General features: G+C 40.5%; 1 protein-coding gene and 1 long non-coding RNA gene across 3 annotated transcripts in view; one reads left to right on the forward strand and one right to left on the reverse strand.

Annotated features, from left to right (window-relative positions):
* EDN3 (endothelin 3) overlaps window positions 1-20,320 on the reverse strand; it is a 110,230-nt gene that overhangs the window by 11,800 nt on the left and 78,110 nt on the right. For both annotated transcript variants that reach the window (XM_075176788.1, XM_075176789.1), the window contains exon 3: window positions 1,321-1,479. In XM_075176788.1, the coding sequence (XP_075032889.1) occupies window positions 1,321-1,479 (159 nt within the window). The remainder of the gene's footprint in view (window positions 1-1,320; window positions 1,480-20,320) is intronic.
* On the forward strand, window positions 1,408-5,550 carry LOC142094532 (uncharacterized). Its single transcript, XR_012677674.1, has 3 exons — window positions 1,408-1,496; window positions 5,200-5,280; window positions 5,370-5,550. It is a non-coding gene; the product is annotated as an uncharacterized LOC142094532 (long non-coding RNA).

Below are 20,320 nucleotides of genomic sequence, written 5' to 3' on the forward strand. Positions count from 1 at the left end.
AAGGAGATCCAAAAGGGAGGTCAGGGGAAGCCAAGTCTGGAGCCGAGGAGTCAGTCAGAAATCTTGGGAGCAAACAGAAACGCTGGAGCATAAGGAGACCTTGATACTTTGGCGCCATTCTGGTGCCTGAGTCTCCTTTAAATAGACAGAGCTGCATTTCCATCGGTGGCAGTGAATTAGCGGGCGGAACAACTGAAGCGGATAGTCAGCGTTCCTTTGCCTACCAACGAGGATGGGTGCCCACCGCGCATTTGCCCGCCGGAACCAGGAAGATGCAATACGTTCCGTTGCCTAGCAATGGGACGCACCGAGGCTGTCAGAGGAAAAGGCGTCCGTCCCTGGCACCGATTGAATGTGTAGCATCAGTGCCTGACAAGGAGTTTAGAAGTTATAAGATATTCATCCCCTAGAATAAAGTGGGTAGGTCAGCTGAAAGGATGTAGAAAAGAGAGGCGGCAAAGTCGTCAAGAAATTGAGAGACAGGGCCAGTAGGACAATAATGCAGAGGTTAATTGGATTCATCAAATCTTCACTTTACCGTTTTAGAAGGTTTGTTAAATCCACCCCCTGGTGTGAACTTCAAAAGATGAGAAGGAAAGGGAAGGGTCAGGGGGTATAACGCTGATAGTGCAAAAAGGAGACAGTAGGACACCTGCTCCACCGAAATAGCGGTCAACGAGTGGGGAGTATGGGTGAAGTAAACATCCCCATAGGACAGTGTTACCGGGGAAACATTGCAAAAGGAGGAATGCACGTTTCAGTTGTTGCAAGGAGACTGAAGGCGTGAGAGAACTGCCTGTTCCTGTTTACAGCTCTTGGAGATCTGTTTATCTTGTTTCTGGTAAGCACTATTCATGTTACTTTTCAGATTGCGTATAATTAAGTCCTGTTTATATTTAATTATAAGCTGAAAGAAATGTGTGTGCTCTGTCCTTCAGCAAAAGGTTTAAAATAAACTGGAGGAATCCGTGAAAGATTCCTAAGTTTGTGTATGGGAGTATAACTAGTTATATTATACACACACACACACACACTTTCACATCTTCCTCAAGACTCAGGTGAAAAATTCACATAAAATAAATGTTTAAATAAATGGTGGGGGGGTTGTTCTTTTATCAGTGACCAAACCCAGATGCGTGAAATTCACCTGGAAGGCAACATTCCGAAAAGTGATACTGTTTGTTCTAATCACTGTTTTTATTCCCAAGAAAGACATGAGAGCTTGGAGTCATAATATAAGGATTGATCCTGCAGCTTCATACACATGTTAACCCCTTCATGGTCAGCTGGCCTACAACAAATTGTAACTTTTAATCTTACCTGTTTGTCCTCTCTTTGCAGAAGCTTCCACAGTGCTGGTCACTGGGGTCTGTACACGAACACCGGGGATGTGACCGGGAGCTCACCCGGCTCTTTTCCACTCCTCGTTTTTCTCGGACGCTTCCTCTGTAACTGGATAGGCCATACGGCACAGTTCGTCTGCAAAGACAAGGATAGTAAGTATAAATACCGTAATATAATAAAATACCCTCATACTAATGGTTTAATGTAACTTTATTTGTACCAAGTATAATGTTATAAAAATATAAGTGTTTTCCCAGTGGAGTCACTCTTATATTTTTGATATAATAATCTTCTACTGTGGTGTTGGAAGTGTTATGTATATTATCTTCATATTTTATCAGTATCACCGTGAACAATAATAGGAGGAATTCTAATATATTTACAACTTCCTAAAAGCTCCCTACTTTAAGTCTAGTAAAACCAGTTAGTTCTCTTACTTGGAACACCCTCCATTTGAAAATTAAAATGTGATCTTTTCCTGACCACTCCTGGGAGTAAATGTATTAAAGTGTGATTTTTAATCACATTGCCGCTTTAAATATAGCCGGAAAGGTCTCCAAAAGCCAAATTTACTTTAAAAATTCTCCAAAGACCAACTAATTACAGAGATCCAAGACAAGACTCCTGAGGTTGTTTATGTTTCTTTTTGCACAACATACTAAGAGACTGCATGTTGTTGATCATGTATCAGTATATCAAATAAATGCATGTTAATCAGAGCTTCCAGCACATGTTACAAGTGGCCAGGTGCAGATTTCCTTTCACCTTATTCTGCTAATTCATGGAGTACGTTTGCTGCTGTACACTATAGGCCTTTTTTTTTTATAGAAGAGACACTGATCAAACACCTGTAATATTAAGCCTCTCTCACATTAGAATACTCACTAAAATGTGTACATTGTATTGTAAATATGATAACTAGAAATAGGCTGCTAATCCTTTATCCAGTTTCCCTTTCATTGACCAGTTTAAAATGTTGATCAAAAACAGATGTGCAAGATAAAAGCATTGATAAATGGGGATGGTGGAGGAGTAGATACTGAATTATTATCCATTTATTTTATTGGGCAGAACGGTGCCTTATTGTTTAGCACTTCTGTTTCAAAGCACTGGGGTCATGGATTAGATACCTGACCATGGCCTTATCTGTGTGGAGTTTGTATGTTTTCCCTGTGTTTGTGTCGGGTTCCTCCCACATTCCAAAAACACACTAGTAGGTTATTTAGCTGCTATTTAATTGACCCGTGTGTGTGTGTGTGTGTGTGTATGTGTTTGGTAGGGAATTTAGACTAAGTTCCAATGGGGCAGGGACTGGTGTGAGTGAGTACAGCGCTGATTACAGGGGCGGATTGGTAATGTAACCTACCGGGAAAAGTCCTGATAGGCCGATGGCCTGAAGAGACCGTCTGGAATCTTTTTAGAGGTTTTTAAACAAAAAAAAAATTATGTGTAGCGCCCCCTCCCCACCCGGACTAGAGGGAGGGGCAGTGTGGTGCTAGGTGGCTGGCCCCTCCTCTGGGACCAGCCACCCACTTTAATGTGGCCGCGGATCCCTCTGCTGTTCTGTCTCTCCCTCCTCCTATGTCTGTGGCTGCAGTCTCCGTACAACGTGTCACGTGACAGCTGCAGTCCCATGTGTGCAGCGAGAGGAGTCTGCAGCAGGAACAAGGTAAGTGTGTGACTGCTAAAGTGTGTGTGTGTGTCTCTGCTAAAGTGTGTGTGAGGGGGGGCTGCCAAAGGGTGTGTAGTATAGGACAGGGGGTTGCTAAAGGGTGTGTAGGATAGGACAGGGGGTTGCTAAAGGGTGTGTAGGATAGGAGGGGGGGGGGCTGCTAAAGGAAGTGTATTTATTAAATAGGGTTACTTTACTTATATATAAAAATATTACATATATTATTTGTTTTATTATATTTTTAGGGCCCAAATGTATTAATTTATACATACACTGTTGCATATGGCAATAGAGGTTATTGGAGGAGAGGATAGAACGGGGCAGCCTAGCTCTTCAAAAGTGCCCGGCACGCCTCCAGGGTATGTAGCCACGCCCCCATTGTGTCATGACCACGGCTCCTGTTCAGACGTTTGACACCCAAATTTTGGGAGGTATGATTTATATCATGTATAACCCTCACCAAAAAGAGTTAGAGAAATAACTTTACTGCAGTCTAATTTTTTACCACATTTTCCTCAAATTAAGTAGCAGCTCACTATGCAATTTACATTTTATTTAGAGGGATTTCTTATTACTTTATTCATATATTGCTTATCACATATAAACCTATTGTGTATTCCCAGCAAAAAGTGAATCTTTCAAATGCACAATACACTGTGTCACAGTGAATTCAAGTAATTGCACAATTGTATCCCTAACAATGTTAAATCTCTAATGCTGTTGTATAGTCTTATCAGTCATTAGGTGTTTTCCACATTTATTTTTGAAATGCTATCTGCCTGTTCAATGCTGCGCTTACAACTCTCAGTCTGCACTGATTAAGTCACTCACTTTTTCTGTTCACTGTTCCTTTCTCATTTGAATTAATTCACTATATATTTGATCTATGTTGATCATTACTTTTACAGCCCATTATCAGATATTATTCTTGCACCGCTCAATCCATACTAATTAGTCCACTTATTTTTACTGCTAATCTTTCATTTCATTAATTGAATTTACTCTGTCTATTATATCCTATAAGGCTTACTATTATATTGCATTTCAATGATAATACAATGGAAACTCTGGTGTGAACTTGCATCCCTAAAGCTGGGTACACACTACAGAATTTTTCACCAACTTTTTATGCTGATCAATTTTACATGCGATCGATGGTCCGATTGCTTGGTCCATGGACTGCGTACACACTAGCATTGTTTCAAATGATAAAGGGAAGAGCGGCCATCCCAGTAGCAACTTTTTACAGCCATGTTGTCGTGAGCAGGCGCGGGCTGGCAGATTTCAGTCCGAGGGGCGCACAGGCGGCCGCATCACATAACACGCGATGCAGCCGCGTCATTGATGACGCGGCCACATTGCGTGTCATGCGATGCGGGCGCCGTTAGTAATCAGGCAATAGAGCATCTGGGGGGGGGGGGGGGGAGTGGCCGCCCCCTAACATCGGTGAGACAGAGCGGCCCGCACAGTTTGCCTATTAAAGTAATAGCCCAAAATCTCCTTAGATGAGGTTATTATACATGAATAGGCATCGCCCACAATGCTCCATTCTCTGCGGGCATCATCGCTGATTGGTCCACAGCAGAAACGAACGCCCCATGTCTGAGTGTATAAAATGACAGGAGCCTGTATGGCGCAGAGGAAAGTGAGAAGATGGTGGGTGAGGAGAAGTTGTCAGTGGGGGTGGCAGCTATGGAGACGGAGACTGAGTCAGAGATGGTGCTGGAAGGGCCAAAAAATTTTGAAAAAGTTAAGGTGGGGGATGGAGATGCTCAAGAAGAGCAAAGAGCAAATCCAATGACCCCAAGAGAGGTGGAGATGATGGTAAAACTACTGGACTGGGACTACTAAGACATTAAAAAATGTGAGTACCACGTGTAGTGTACTTGTTTGAAGGACTTTATTTCATTCTAGTTTCACATGAAGCAATGCAAACGCCTGATTGGTAAAATAGAATTATTTTTTTTTCTCACAACGAAGAATTAATGGTGAGAAGGCCAGTTTAGATACCACTGATACCACTAATGTAACACCTGTTATCAAACAAGAAAAAAATGATGTTGAATACCAAGATATGAAGGAAGTTATACACAAAGGTATTTCAGTGAACATGTGTAGACAACTAAATGCTTTGGGCACATACCTGTACCGTTATAATAACCAAAATGACCCCTGTTTTCCAGAATATATGGAGTTTAAGCCCGCTAATATTTCGATTGTGCCAGAGGGACCACAACATAAACTGATCTCGAGCAGTGTGCAAGGTGAGCAAATGAGAGTATTTCTGGTGTTAGAAATAGATTACAGATATAGAAGTTTAATGGTAAACATTTTTTATTTCCTTGTTTTGTAGGTAAAGCAATCAAAGGGAATATAAACCTAAGCGACATCAAGAAAAAAATGAAAAACCTTGACGAAAATTTTGTTGAAATGTGTATGCTGTTTGCAACTGTTCTGCCACAAACCACTAGCACCTTTAAAGTGTAATACTATTTTTTTCACTTGTCATATTCTGCAATAAAATTGTGTACTTTTTCCTGCAATAAAACTGTTTGGTTTATTCTGGGTATTTTACAAATATTAGTTAATAAAGGTTAATATGATTTTATAAACTTATACCTTTATAAACTATTAAACTTATAAAGGGTAAATATGAATAGGTTCCCAATATAGATGCAAAGGGTAATAACAACCGTGCTTTACACAAGTGTAATGGTCTGCAGCCAGACAGGTGCAATGCACATGTATACTAAACACAAGTCAGTGATGTGCGGATACTGCACCACGTTGGACTGGTACAGGCATCACAAATTTACATACACGCCCCCCAGGTCGAGGAAGTATCGGAGGATTGTCGTGGATCGGTCGGAAATTTATACACACTACACAACGGTAAGGAGATTGGAAGGAAAATATTGAACGGTACGACCAACCAAATGAGGCGACAATCGTTCATTTGGGCAGACTTTCGACCATCGTGTCACTACACACACTGACCCTACTTTCGAATGAGTGGTCGTATGTCGGCTGGTTGAGCCAATTATTGGACAAAAACCCTGGAGTGTGTACCCAGCTTTATTCAAACCATTCAACCAATCTCGCAGGTCCCCTCACTATATCCTATGTAAATTTCACATTCTTTGCTTTTCTAAGGACTAATGCATATAACTGTGTTGACAAGGCTTTTGCTTAGTAATATGAGGAGGGGGTAAAATGATACAATATATGAATTGTCGTGAGCACTGCTTGCACTGCGGTCTCTGCTCTGAACAGTCATTGGAACTATGCCTATAGCATTCAGAAGTGTTAACTTAAAGTACTACGGAGTGTAATTGGAATGCTAATTTAAGTGGTTTGAGATGCTTTGATGAACACACTTCTATCCCTCTGCTAAAGTGGGAACAAAAAGTACAAAGTTACATTATCTATCAGCTTTCTAGCCAGTGTGTGTGAGCCCACTGTTTGTATGGGGCACCTTTTAACTTGACTCACATTACCTATGCCATAAGTAAAACTCAGATAAGTAATACAGATACTGTTTGCAGTAAATTGATTAGCCAGGATATTATACCTCTCCTCTTTTGTTAGACACTTCAACCCTTTTTCTTTCATTTTTAGGAAGGCAGTTTGCATTGACCCCTAGCTTTAGGTGATATACACAAATCTAGTTACTGCTTCAGTGTCGGCACCACATTCTCTGCTCTGAACTATTGTTAATTGGAACCATATATGACATATTATACAACTTTCTTTAGCTTTTGTGCCAAGCGTCTTGTTCATGATTGTTTCGAATTAAACTCCTCGGCCAGATGTCAGCAACACGAAAACCCTCCAGCATTTTAAATGTACAGAGTGAACTACATAAATGGTGTCTTCAGCTGAGTTATGGTGATCTAGGCGATTTATATACTCCTATACTATTGCGAGTTTGTAGCGTGTTCTGATATATTTCATACATGTAATGAAACAAATTGGTTTTCTAAGATATACTGAAGTCAAGGACCTAGAAGGGACTTTTACCGGAGATAGAGTGATATCTCGGAAGTGCAGTCTTGTACTGTTCAGTCATGGATCCACACAACAGGATGTCAGGTATGGAAGAGAGTATAGTAATGGCTACCTTTTAATAGAAAGTACATGACCATGGAAAATGTGAATATTGAAAGACAGTGTCCTGTAATCAAGTATTCAAAGCTAAATAAGAGGAAAGAGGGGGGTGGGAATATTTGTTTCATTTGCAATCCGTGATTCTACAAAAGCTCTTCTCCAAAGTTAGGTCCCACATGACATAGGTCTTGCTCTGTCCAATTGATTAAGCTGCACCTTTATATGGGAATCGGGGCATAGCGCCAAAACACCGACCACTGGGTCTATGTCTAGTTTAGGTGAAGAACATGTGTTTAGCCAAGTCCCCAATACACTTGCCTCTGGTACAGACAGTTGTCATTTGAAAGTGGTTACTAAGATTTGAGAGTGCACTAAACATGCTTTGAAGCAGATAGTCAAAAATGACTTGACAATGGACCTGTACACACACCATATCAATTTCAATGATAATTGAAGTATTCAGAAAAAGTTATCAAAAGTGGTTTTCAATACCTGTTCATGTAAATGGGCACCATTAAGACTAACATAAGTTATCCCTGCTATAGCTGACTATTAGCTAATTAACAACAATACATGCACCTATTGTTTGCTGCAAACAACAACAACAAAAGAGAAAAGATTAAGCACCAGAATGTAGTCATTTCAAAAACATGGTGACACAAAACTAAATAACATATTATTAAAGCATCCTCTTATATTGAAACAAATATCCCACCATTCACTGCACCCTAGATAGAGCCATAATGGAAAGTAAATGATCTCAACAGCACATAGCACATGAGCTTGATCCCAGTCTATTAAAAGGAATGACAAAATGCTGACATTGTAATGACCTGTATTGCTTTGGTGCCCCCTTGGCATTCACCACATTACCCATCTGCTGCCAACATATCGGCTCTCCCACCTCCAGGAAAAAATACCTTTGGTCCCAGTGATTTTTTTTCCACAGAAGCGCAGGTAACATTTAAGTGTTGCGTCACTGGGAGTTTTGAGCTCTGCGTTAATAGTCCCATAAAATACTACAGTTGCAGCCATGAGCTTCTAGTTAACCCACTTACGTTTAAACTGCATGCTTTGTGCGAGACAATAGATATATTGCACAATCACAGCCTTCATCTTTACCAACCAATGCCTTATATATCAGAGTAACCAGCAGGTAATCCAGTCAGGGGATTATTAGAAATAAGGCTCATGGCAAAGACAAGGTAACAAATATACACTAGAGCCTGATCAATTTATTCCAAGAAAACTGGCTTGGGAAATGATAGAGCCTAGGGAAGAGAATTAGCTTGGCACAAATCATCCAGGCTATGAATGTATACCAGTTAAAGGAAAATTATCATTGAATCGAAAAGACAAAAAAAAGAATTTATAGCAGAGCTGGAGTGGCGTTAGAACAGCTCCATTAAGTATAGAAATAATTATTGTAAACAGCGATGTGCAATTCATTTTAAAAAAAAAATTAAAACAAAAATTCACTGCATATTTCTTTCACTTTCAACTCGTGAGACATCATCATGTACTTTGTACAACTGGTGTATGTCATGCTAGATTACAAATGTCTTTGGGTTTAGTTTGCTTTCTTATTTAAGCAATATGAAATGTATACTGGCAGAAGGGAAAATCCTAGTTGTGTGGCCTTCTTTCCCCGACCTAAATAATGTTTTATATATAGATAGATGAAATTATAGACTGCAAGAACAGAAAGAAACACTGAGCAAACAAAAAGGACAGGTAAACCAATTTAGATGAAATAAGTCAGGTACATAAGACATGCCTATTTCTCTACACATTCTATCAAAGTGATGACTGTCACATATATCAATCATGCTGAAATCCTGGACAAGTCAGCCATGCACATACCAGAGGTTGTGAAGTGATAAACTGAAGAGTTCTCAGATGTTTAACAGTACAGTATAAAACATATGGACAATGTTAAGAACAGACAAATGCCATGCTCTAATTCCAATCTGATGATTGGGATTATAGAGTAAACACACTTTGATCATGGATAAAAGACATTTAACCCTTCTCCAGCTACATAGCACCAATATGAATGAGGAAACTGATATAAATATCCTAATAAAATATCTTCGCTGCCTCCAATAATTCTCTAAAATAAGTTAGAACCTGGGCAATTCTACTACATAAAAAAACTAACATGTATTTTATTTGAAATGTATTAACCACACCAGAGGCCAACATTGAAAAGTCGACAAGTATGTTATTAACATTTGTCACCAGAAAATATTCTAAATTCATCCTTTAATATTTGCATGAAATATGTCCATGTTGTATCACACAAATCGGGGGGGGGGGGGGGGGGGATTCATTTGGACGCAAAGAGAGGTATTACTAAAATCTCCACTAATTTTCCCTTGTGTCCCATAGAGTTGGGAGGGAAATTGTGCAGAGATTTCTGTACCATATTGGCCATCAGAGATTTCTGTACCATATTGGCCATCACCTCACTGCCAACTGGATTGTCCCCAAAGAGTAAATATTTTTCACCCTAGGGGAATGCAGCCCCGTGCTGACCAGCCTGAGACTGGTTTGGTATTATGGCTGGGGGACTGGGTTTTACTACTACAGTGCCACCAGATTGGAAAAGCCAGGTGCTGGTAATAGTAAATTTGAGATTTCCTCACACTCTTGGTGCCCCTAATTTTTCTAGTACCAGCCCAGCCTGGCAGCACTAGGGTTGGTTAAAATGTTTGGGGGGGAAGGTTGTTTCCCCATTTATTGCCATTTTAAAACTAGTGATTTATGTAGACATTTTGTAGGGCAGCACGGTGTCTAAGTGGTTAGCACTTCTGCCTTATAGCACGGGGGTCATGAGTTCGATTCCCAACCATCATCTTATCTGTGAGGAGTTTGTATGTTCTCCCCGTGTTTGCGTGGGTTACCTCCGGGTGCTCCAGTTTCCTCCCACACTCCTAAAAACATACTGGTAGGTTAATTGGCTGCTAACAAATTGACCCTAATCTGTGTGTGTGTGTGTGTGTGTGTTAGGGAATTTAGACTGTAAGCCCCAATGAGGCAGGGACTGATGTGAGCGAGTTCTCTGTACAGCGCTGTGGAATTAGTGGCGCTATATAAATGATCATGATGACTGTTGACTTTACAACCCTGTAGACATTTTATACATTGACATTTTAACTGTGTTGACCTTATTAACATGCAGACTTTACGACTGTAGACATTTTTACGGTTGACTCTCTTCAACTGCATCCCTTATGCTCTCTGTTTTGAGGTTATAAAGTATTCTATAAAAAAAAAATCAGAATTAAATCAGAAAGCGAAGGCAATATATTCATAGAAAGCTACATGGGGGCATTTGCAGTTCCTTTATCTTAGTAGTGATTGCAATTTAACAATTTGCTTAATATATTTCACACATGGCAACAACAAACATAAAATTAACAAACAAAAGCTAACAGGTTTCTCCAAAACTACTGAAAACATTGTTATGTCTGTTTAATTTTCAAGGCTGGTCAGGGTTGGTTTTAATCTCTAAAACCCCAATTGCCCAGCAAGAGTTGCCAAGTGTGTAACCCTTGTGTAAAAATCCTAGCTAAGAAAGAAAAAATAAAAAAGTAAACTCCACAGATGCCATTTATAGAAATTTTAACTCCAGTTAAAACTAAACTCAAGTATGTTTTCCTTTTGTTATTTTTTTATCACGATCCCCATTTATTGAAATAAACTCTTGCACTATATATATATATATACACTTGTTTATTAACAATGTAACATGGTTACAATTTGATGAGTCGTGACAAAGTTTGTTTTATGTCCACTAGAGACAATGACACCGTTTTCTTTTGCAGCCATGAAATGGTCATGTACCATATAACATGACACTCACCATTTGGCTTTTTAAAAACACTTTCTACTAGTAAACTAGTAGCCAGGGGGTTGCAGACACACACTTTGGGGGGTGAAGTCATGCTTTGTCATGCTGCACTCTTTCATGGAGATTTAATGGTGCAAAAGGTCAGTGCTGACTTTAAGATCAAGTTATAGTAGCCGGAGGTCTCTGTAAAGTCACCTCTCCTTAGGGGGAATTCTTTGCATGCTTTCATCCAGATCATGTTTATAATTGTGCTTTGTCTTCCTCTAAATGTTAAGTTAGAGCATAGTATATCTGTCAGCCCCAACATCATTTCACACAACGTATTCGTTATATATTTTATGTTATGATAAAGTGACACTGAAGACTGGTATAAACAGATGTAGCTAAATACATAGGTAAATACCACTTGTAATTCTGGGCAGAGATGAAACATGAGTGGATTTGGACTAGCCTTTAAAGTTGCCAGGAGATTCACTGCTGGGCTTCAAACCTACGATGGCTGCAACTACATATTTGACAGAAAAAGCATGGGAAAATGCATAGTTAATGGATTTGGTGATGAAATTGACTCAATCATCTACTGCACAGGCCATGTGAACTCTGCTATTTTGATCCATCTCTTACATTCCAGCTTTTTATAAGAGGAAAAATACTTGTATAGATGTCACTTATCTACATTGTAGCACACAAGTTCGTTACACAGCGGTCCCTTACGGACGCAAATGACAAAGCATGCATTACCCGTGTTCCTCAGGTCTAATGTGCCAGTGTGCACCGAACATAGAGATCAGTGATGACTATGTGAGTAGAATTAAATTCAACACAGATCAAAACTTCCTATGCACCATCACAAATATCCCAAAAAAACAAAAAAGTACATAATAATACAGATAGCACATGGGGTAGATAAATTGAATCCAGGTGGACATTTGTAAACTAGGGCAGGCTTGTATCCTGTGGTCATTCTAAGACTATGTTTGACATCAGGAATTGGACAGACAACAAATTGTAACAAGTTGAATGTATGTAATCCGTTTTATATAAAAGTGCACCTGACATTGCAATCTTCCCACATCAACACCCTCAGAAGTCTCTGCTGTTGGGAGATCCTGCTACCCATGCCTCCACATCACGACCCTCACATCCCAGCCAAGTTCAACAAGCCCAGTTTGAAGAGCAAAGGATGCTGCCCTCGTCTGCCAAGGTAAGAAGCGGGTGGTGTTGGTGGGATGCACCTAGGGCACCCACAGGGCTTGTGCAATCCCTGCATATTGTGCAAATGCTAGAAACCCCATTGAAATGGTTGGGAAAAGAGGAGTGTTGCTCCATCAACCACAGATATACTACATGTGAAGTGCAAATCAGACGCTTGCTCAAATACATAGTATTTGTACTTGCTTTTTTTACGCAAGCACAATGCTAGCCGGTAATCTGCCTTATTGTGGCAAATTTTATTACAGGCCGAACATAAAAACAGAATTCTGTTTGATTTCTGCAAAAAAAATATTGAAATAAGTCAGTAGCTGTGTACACTGAGCTTAGATCTTAATGTTCCACAAAGGGTTATACACTTACGAGCTGATGTAGCTCTGTATAATCAACTGTCAACACGTGGCTTCCCAAAATCATTTAGACATGGTTATGTTTCATTTCCATTTCCCTCAAGCCTAAGAGCGAAAAAGAGAAAATGAGATGACAGATTAATTGACCTATGACATTGGTTGGGAAGCTAAGACCACATATACAGTAGGAGAATGTAAAGCTATGTAACAATGTTTGTTAAATAAACAATAAATACACACACCATGTTAGCTAACACAATAAAATCAGCTTTGCACTTATTCCCCATGCCCTTCCCCACCACCATCAGATAATCTTATTGGGTTGGCTTTAAATAACTTAATGGCTAACCAAAAAAAGTTTTCATTAGAACATGATCCAATTGATACCTGTCAAAGAATTTCCAGCACATGGCCAGAGCCAGAGGACTGCCCGGGGGTTAGGAATGGATTGTATGGGTGGGCTGAACATGTACCTGTCATTTTAAAATAAACAAATAACTTACAATTAAAGTTCTCAACCACCACATTCTTTCAGTAGTTCCACATAAAAGCATTTAGCAGCTTCTTTTAATTAATAAATCTGCCCAAGGATATTTCACACTCCATCTAATGTTCTGAAGTGTGAAACACACAATTGCCTCCAGCGATGTAAGGAGACGAAGCAGCATAATTAAGATTTTTTATCCATGTTCTAAGACAGTCACGAATAGCTCCAAGCTCCAACATACTGATCTATCATCATCATTTATTTATATAGCACCAGCAAATTCCGTAGTGCTCTGCAAACACACTGATCTATTGTGAGCAATGATTCTATAAGAATACCTTCACAATAAGAAACAGACATATGTAATAGTGAGTTTATTACTCACATAAAATGTGAAGTTTTGCAGATGAATGGTATAAGATGTGTCACTTAGGAGGGAATTTATAACCAAGCTTTATGCAAAAAAAAAAAAAAAAAAAAGTAAAAAAAGTGCTTATATAAAGCATAAAAAAGTTTAATGGGTTGTTCAGAGTTATCACAAATTTACACAATAGATTTGTGAAATAGTGATATGTTATGGATTCCTCTCACATCCACATAACACCAAAACAGGTTAACCAATAAGACTTGTGGGTTTAAGAGTTTGTGACAATAAGCTGCGTTATATTTATACATGGCTCCTGCTAGTATAAGACAGTCTGGCAAACTGTACTGAGCATGTCCATTACCTGGGACACTCGGGGGCAGTGCAAAAGCTAATTAGAAAGGATCTGCCCCCACAGTCTCACTGTTATACGTCATGTCACTAAGGATGGACAGAGATAATTTGTCCAACATACTAGCTATAAATAAATCAGTTATTTAGATAAATTGTTTAGCTCCATAAAACAGGTTTTATATATCTTAAATGTATAGTGATAAGCCAGTTATAGAATGTTAAGCTTCCAGAAAATGGCATCAACATAATGAACCGTTTTGGAGTATTACAATAAGTCTTTCCAAGAAAAAGAAACAGTGACACAATATATGCCCTATTCACAATTCCCACGGTGTGACAAGCCACACGTCTGCTATGTAGTGCTTTACAGGTACATTGAAGTGGTAGGTAATAGTTAGATTAGGCAAAGCACTTTACTTATCTAGTTGGTGGCTTAGAGGGCATATGGCCTGTAGTGATGGTTGTGGTAGACAACCCAACTGTCCATATTTAAGGGGACTGTCCTGCCATAAGGCACCTTTGTCCTGACTCCTGGGAAGTTGGAAGGTATTTCCCGTTCACCATGGAGTACCTCTGGGTAGTACATTTGAGAGTGGCATTATATTATAGACAAGGGTCCGTAACCCATGACCACTTTTGTCTGGCACACCAGAGAGCCGCTGCTGTCTCCCTAAAGCTGCTGAAGAAGGCTGAAACGGAGCTGTAACTGGGGGCACAGCTATGAGGGACACCAGGAACTGGGGCCACAACTATGACACATAATATGAACTGGGGCAACACTGTGTGGCCTAAAATTGCGAGGCACAGCTTTGAGGCATAATATGATCTGGGTAAAGTGATCACAGTGGAAATTTAAGAGTGGCGGTATGGAAAATGCAGTTGAATAGAACTTCATAGTTTCACAATCAAAGCAGTAGAAGAAGTGGCGTATACACACACACACACACACACACAACTGGAACACTAGGGCTTGAAAAGATTTTTGCCAGCGCAGCAATAGAAAAATGGTTGCCCACCCCTTTTATACCCTTGACATGTTCTCAAACCATTCCTGAACAATTTTTGCAGTACGGCAGGGTGCATTATTCTGCTGAAAAAGATCAGTGTCATCAGGGAATACCATTGCTGTCACGACTAGTATAGCGTACCTGCTATCGTTGGCACTACTCGGAGGAAGGTGCGGAGTCTAACGTGCCCCTGGTGTTCACCAGGGACCCCCGCAAGGAGGTATGGACTTAGCTGCAGGAAACACGCAGGTCGCGGTCCTTCCACGAGTCAGATAGCGAAGCACGAGAGGAATGTCAGACAGGCATGTTCGGCAACGGTGCGGGCAATGCAGGTACACAAGGAGAATCCGAACGGGGTGTGAATCAAGCCGGGTCGATAACGTTCTGACAGCGAGGTACAAAAGGGAGATCCAAAAGGGGTAGTCAAGGCAATCCGAGTCACAATGGTCACAGGCAAACGGCAATAAACTGGAGGAAGGCAAGGGTCAGGAAACAGATAATCACAGGAACACTGGAACGCTGGAGGACAGGAAAGGACCTGAAACTCTGGCACAGGAGGTGAGGTCAGAGGGACTTAAATAGTGCTGCTAGCCAATGCCCTCAGCACTAGTAGTGCTGTCATAGCTGTAGCGCTAGTCATCCTTCAGCGCCGTAGCGCTATCTTCATGCAGCGTCCCGTTGCCTAGCAACGGGAACGCTTCTAGGTCTGTAGCTGGCCGGCCGGGCGGAAGGGGAAGTGATGCGTCTGGTTGCTAGGCAACCAGACGCTCTGTGTGGACGGGCGGGCGGGCGGCCGCCGAGCGGCGCCTGACAATTGCCATGTAGGGGTGTATTTGGTTTACACCAATATGTAAGTATGTTGTACGTGTCAAAATAAAATCCATGTGAATGCCAGGAAACAAGATTTCCCAGCAGAACATTCCCCAGAGCATCGCACTGCCTTTGTCAGCTTGCCATCTTCACATAGTGCATCCTAGTGCCATCTTTTCCCCAGGTAAAAGAAGCACACACACCCGACCGTCCACATGATGTAAAAGAAAATGTGATCCATCAGACCAGACCACCTTCATTGCTCAATGGTCCAGTTCTGGCACTCACGTGCCTATTGTTGGCTCTTTCAACGATCGAAAGAGGTCAGCATGGGCACTCTGGCCAGTCTGCGGCTATGCAGCAAGCCCTGGTGCACTGTGTGTTTTGACACCTTTCTATTATAGCCAGCATTAAGTTTTTTCACAATATGTGCTACAGTAGCTCTTTTGTGTGATTGGACCAGATGGGCTAGCATTCGCTCCCCCATGTGCATCAATGAGCCTTGGGCGCCCATGACCCTGTCACCAGTTCACGGTTGTCCTTCATTGAGCCATTTTTGATAGATACTAACCACTGCATACTGGGAATACCACACAAAACCTGCCGTTTTGGAGATGCTCTGACCCAGTCATCCAGCCATCACAATTTGGCCCTTGTCAAAGTCGTTCAGATTCTTACGTTTGCCCATTATTTATTGCTTTCAATATATCAACGTTAAGAACGGATTGTTGTTGCCCAAGATATCCTACCCCGTCAGGTGCCATTCTAACAAGATAATCAATGAATATATACACACACAGATATATATGCATATATATACACACTGTATGTATGTATGTATGTATGTATGTATGTATATATATATATTTTATATATATATATATATATATATATATTGATAGAGAAATATAACTATATACTAGAATCAAATTCAAAAGAACTAGCTGTCTTAATATTGCTATATTCAATGAGTGTTATTCATGAATTAACTTCTGTTTTCTTACATTGGGAAGTATGAAGCAAGAATGGTTTAGCTATGCACTTGGACTAAAGGAACATGGGACAATTGAGACACAATAAAAAACTGTTAAAACAACCATACATAGCTGACAGGCTGGACCTTTAATGTTACAAAAGTAAAGGAGTCAGATTTATACATTTAATAGGTTTTACCGACAAAGTCGTTGCCTGCAGTTTTACATTTATCTTCATAAAAATCTCAGTTCTGTCTCCACATGCATCAAAACTGCATGAACATTTTTTTTATAATAGTACCACAATTTGTAGCTATTAGCATATGTATTATTAGCAATTGTTTTCTTTTTAAATGGCTCATGATGAGGATGATCGAGTTGTGGAAATTTAGTAATAATTTTTCCAGTGGAGCTTTGCCAGACATTAAATAGAACAGACATGCTAAATGTGGGGTCAATTGTTTGTTTGTTTCTGAACAGGAAACCAATGAATATCCGTTCATATTGGTGCCTTTGATGGCTTTAGTTGGTTTGTGTTTTGTTTTTTATTATGAATTCCTGAGGCTCATCGTTCAGAAATATCAAGTCTTAGAATAAAGTGCTTGTGTGATCGGCACACATGGCTAGATGAAAAGTCTTCCAGGACATAGGTAAAGGAATAAAGATTCCAGGTCCTCAGATATATATCTTCTCCAACATGTTTATTTAATGTCGGGATAGTGGTTAGCATTGCTGCGGCCATGGGTTTGATTCTGAACAGGACACTATATCTTATTTAGTTTGTTAGAGTTTCCTCCCACAGTCCAAAAACATAGTAGTAAGCGAATTGGTTTTTGACAAAATGGACCCATGTGATTATTTAATAGGGAATTTAGACTGTAAGCACTGATGGGGTAGGGACTGATGAGAATGATTACATATTCTCTTGAAAGTTCTGCATAATATGTTCATCATCGTTTATTTATATAACGTCACTAATTCCACAGCGCTGTACAGAGAACTTACTCACAGCAGTCCCTGCCCCTTTGGAGCTTACAGTCTAAATTCCCTATCACACACACAGACTAAGGTCAATTTTAATAGCAGCCAATTAAACCTACCAGTATGTTTATGGTGGCCCTATACAAATAATATATTATAATTAAGTTTATTAGTGTGTTTTATTTGCATATATTTTTAGCATTCTAGTATAATGGATGCAGGTCTTAGGGACTCCTTAACATTATACTTGGATCAACAAATTGGCAAAGCTGCCCAAAAGAGTAGGGAAGAAAACCATCTGGTCACCTTTCCCATAGAGATTGCTGCCTGATTTTTTTAACCATTTCTGGAGACTGGAGATTTCTCATTCGTTTCAATTGGGTTTCTACACGTAGCACACATGCTAAAAACCCCACTGAAAAAACTAATGGAAAAAGCATTACACCACTTGCATTCAACATTCGCAAATGCATATGTAGATGGTTTACACTTGTGTTTTTGACACAAACTCAATGCCAAATGGTAAGGAACCTTTCAGTATCGGGAGACAGTTGCTAATTTTCTATTTACAAAATTGTGCTGTTGTAAGTAAGTTAGCATTCATATAAAGAAAGTTATTTGACTTTTTTTGGGGAGGGGGGGGGAAGGGGTGACTGCCATCTTGGTGCCTTTTGATGTAAAACTGTAAACATCTGCAGTCATATGTATAGGGTCGGCGCCCCCATTAGGCAGCTGCGGGCTCTGGGTGGGCGGCACGATGGCCCGGGTACCCACACTAACTGTCTCTGAATGAGACATTGTTAGTTAGGCGGCCAGGATGGTGCGATTGCCTGCTCGTTATTTCCCCATGCCACAGTCCACAGGTTAAAGGCATGTATGCCACAAGGCAGCATCCCTCCAACGCCTGGCTCCTGGCAGCGCTGTGAAATCAAGATGCTGCCAGTGGTGAGGAGCAGAGAGGGTCCATGAAGCAAAGAACAAAGCAGAAAGAAGAATCAAGACGCCGAGATGCGGACAAGAAACGAAGAAAAGGTAAGGTAATTATATTAATACAGAAAATGTGGCGAGAGGGGGCTACAGAAAAAGGGGTTGTTGAGGGGGCTGGAGAAAATGTGGAGAGAGGGGGTTGGAGAAAAAATGGGTAGGGGGAGAGGGAGGGTTACATTAAGAAATCTCCACAAGTTGCATACTATTAGTTTAAAGGAACTTCCTGTTTGATCATCCATTTATTTTTAGTAATTGCACACTACTTAGCTATCTCCCCTATTGCTATCTATTAGTACAATTAATTTTACATCTGCAGATTAAACACATAAACAAAGGTAATCTAAGTGACATACACACAGCATTAAGTTGTTTATCTTGTGGGAAAATAAGAAAAAAAGCTGTTTGGCAGGGGGACATTTTTGAGAAAAGCTGGTGGGCAGGGGGGGGTATTTGAGAGAAAATCTGGTGGGGAGGGGAACATGTTAAAAAAAGCTGGCTAGGGCACCGAGGGCAGGGGTGCACATGAAACAAAAGCTAGTGAGCACGGGGGCATGCGAGAAAGGCTGGTGGAATGGTGGTGGCATGTGTGACAAAAGATGATGGGTATAGGGGGTATATGTAATAATAGCTTGTGGACAGAGGGGAACATGTCGTTATGTAACAGGTAAGTGATTTTTTTATTTTTGGCTTTGTTTTGAAATCTTACATTTGGAGCATCTCCTCTAGAAATCTTGTATTTGCTCCTGGGCAGCAGTGAAGCCTGGACAGCATTCTGCGTCAGACATCAGTACACCTGGACTGCAGCCTTACCAGCCAGCCAGGAGGAGGTAAGAGTTACTATTTTTATTTTACAAATGTCAGGTTTGTGAGGGGCTAGGAAGTGGGAAATGAGGGGCCTAGGCTGAAGCTTTTCCTATGGTGCCGAGAAACCATGCCCCGGCCCTGCATATAAATTAAAGTTACCCTTTGATTTGTTCTGAATGTCTGTAACAGCCATTCAAGAGGAGGAAAGACAAGATATGCTACTTTTTTGCTTAAATGCTTACGAGAAGACAGACAATCCATTGCACTCTTCCCCCACGTCCTGAAGCTAAATATTAGGGGTTTTATTTCTTGCAGGAAGCCATCTGGTTTACATTAGCAATGAAGCTAAAAAGATATGACATTGGAAACAAACTTTTTTGATGAAGTGTAAAATCATTCCAGCCAATAGTTTTCATATCAAACAGGAGCAGCTGATTTCTGCTAGTACTAACTTTGCAGTTATTTTACACATTTACAACCAGAAACAGTTGCGGCTTTGTGTAAAAATTATTGTGTGTGTACATACACACACACACACACACACACACATTACTAATATATATATTTTAATACATATATAAACACACACAGATACATACATACAGCTTCCTCCGGGACAGCTCAGCTTGCTAATATTTCACGGGCAACGGACGGTATATTAGGTAATGTCAGTATGGAACTCTGAGGGGAGAAACATCATCACAATGCTGTATCTAGGGGCACAATGCCACTCACCACATACCCAGAATTGTATATTGCTGATTGGATTTTTGTTTTTCTGTCCTGGTCCATTATGTCTTCACCACATTGGTGCAACCTTGTATGGGAGATGGGATCTGGGACCACTGCACCAGTTGGCCGGGTTCAGAAGGCCGATTCTCATGCCTCCGTTCCTGGCTCGCTGTGTCACCACATCACAATATAATAGATCCATCCACCAACACCAAGCTGTCAATGCAGGGGCCAGGAGGGGAGAAGCTCTGGGGTACATTCATTTGAAATAGGGGAGTC

Source organism: Mixophyes fleayi, chromosome 6, assembly GCF_038048845.1.
Source record: "Mixophyes fleayi isolate aMixFle1 chromosome 6, aMixFle1.hap1, whole genome shotgun sequence".
Lineage (NCBI taxonomy): Eukaryota > Metazoa > Chordata > Amphibia > Anura > Limnodynastidae > Mixophyes > Mixophyes fleayi.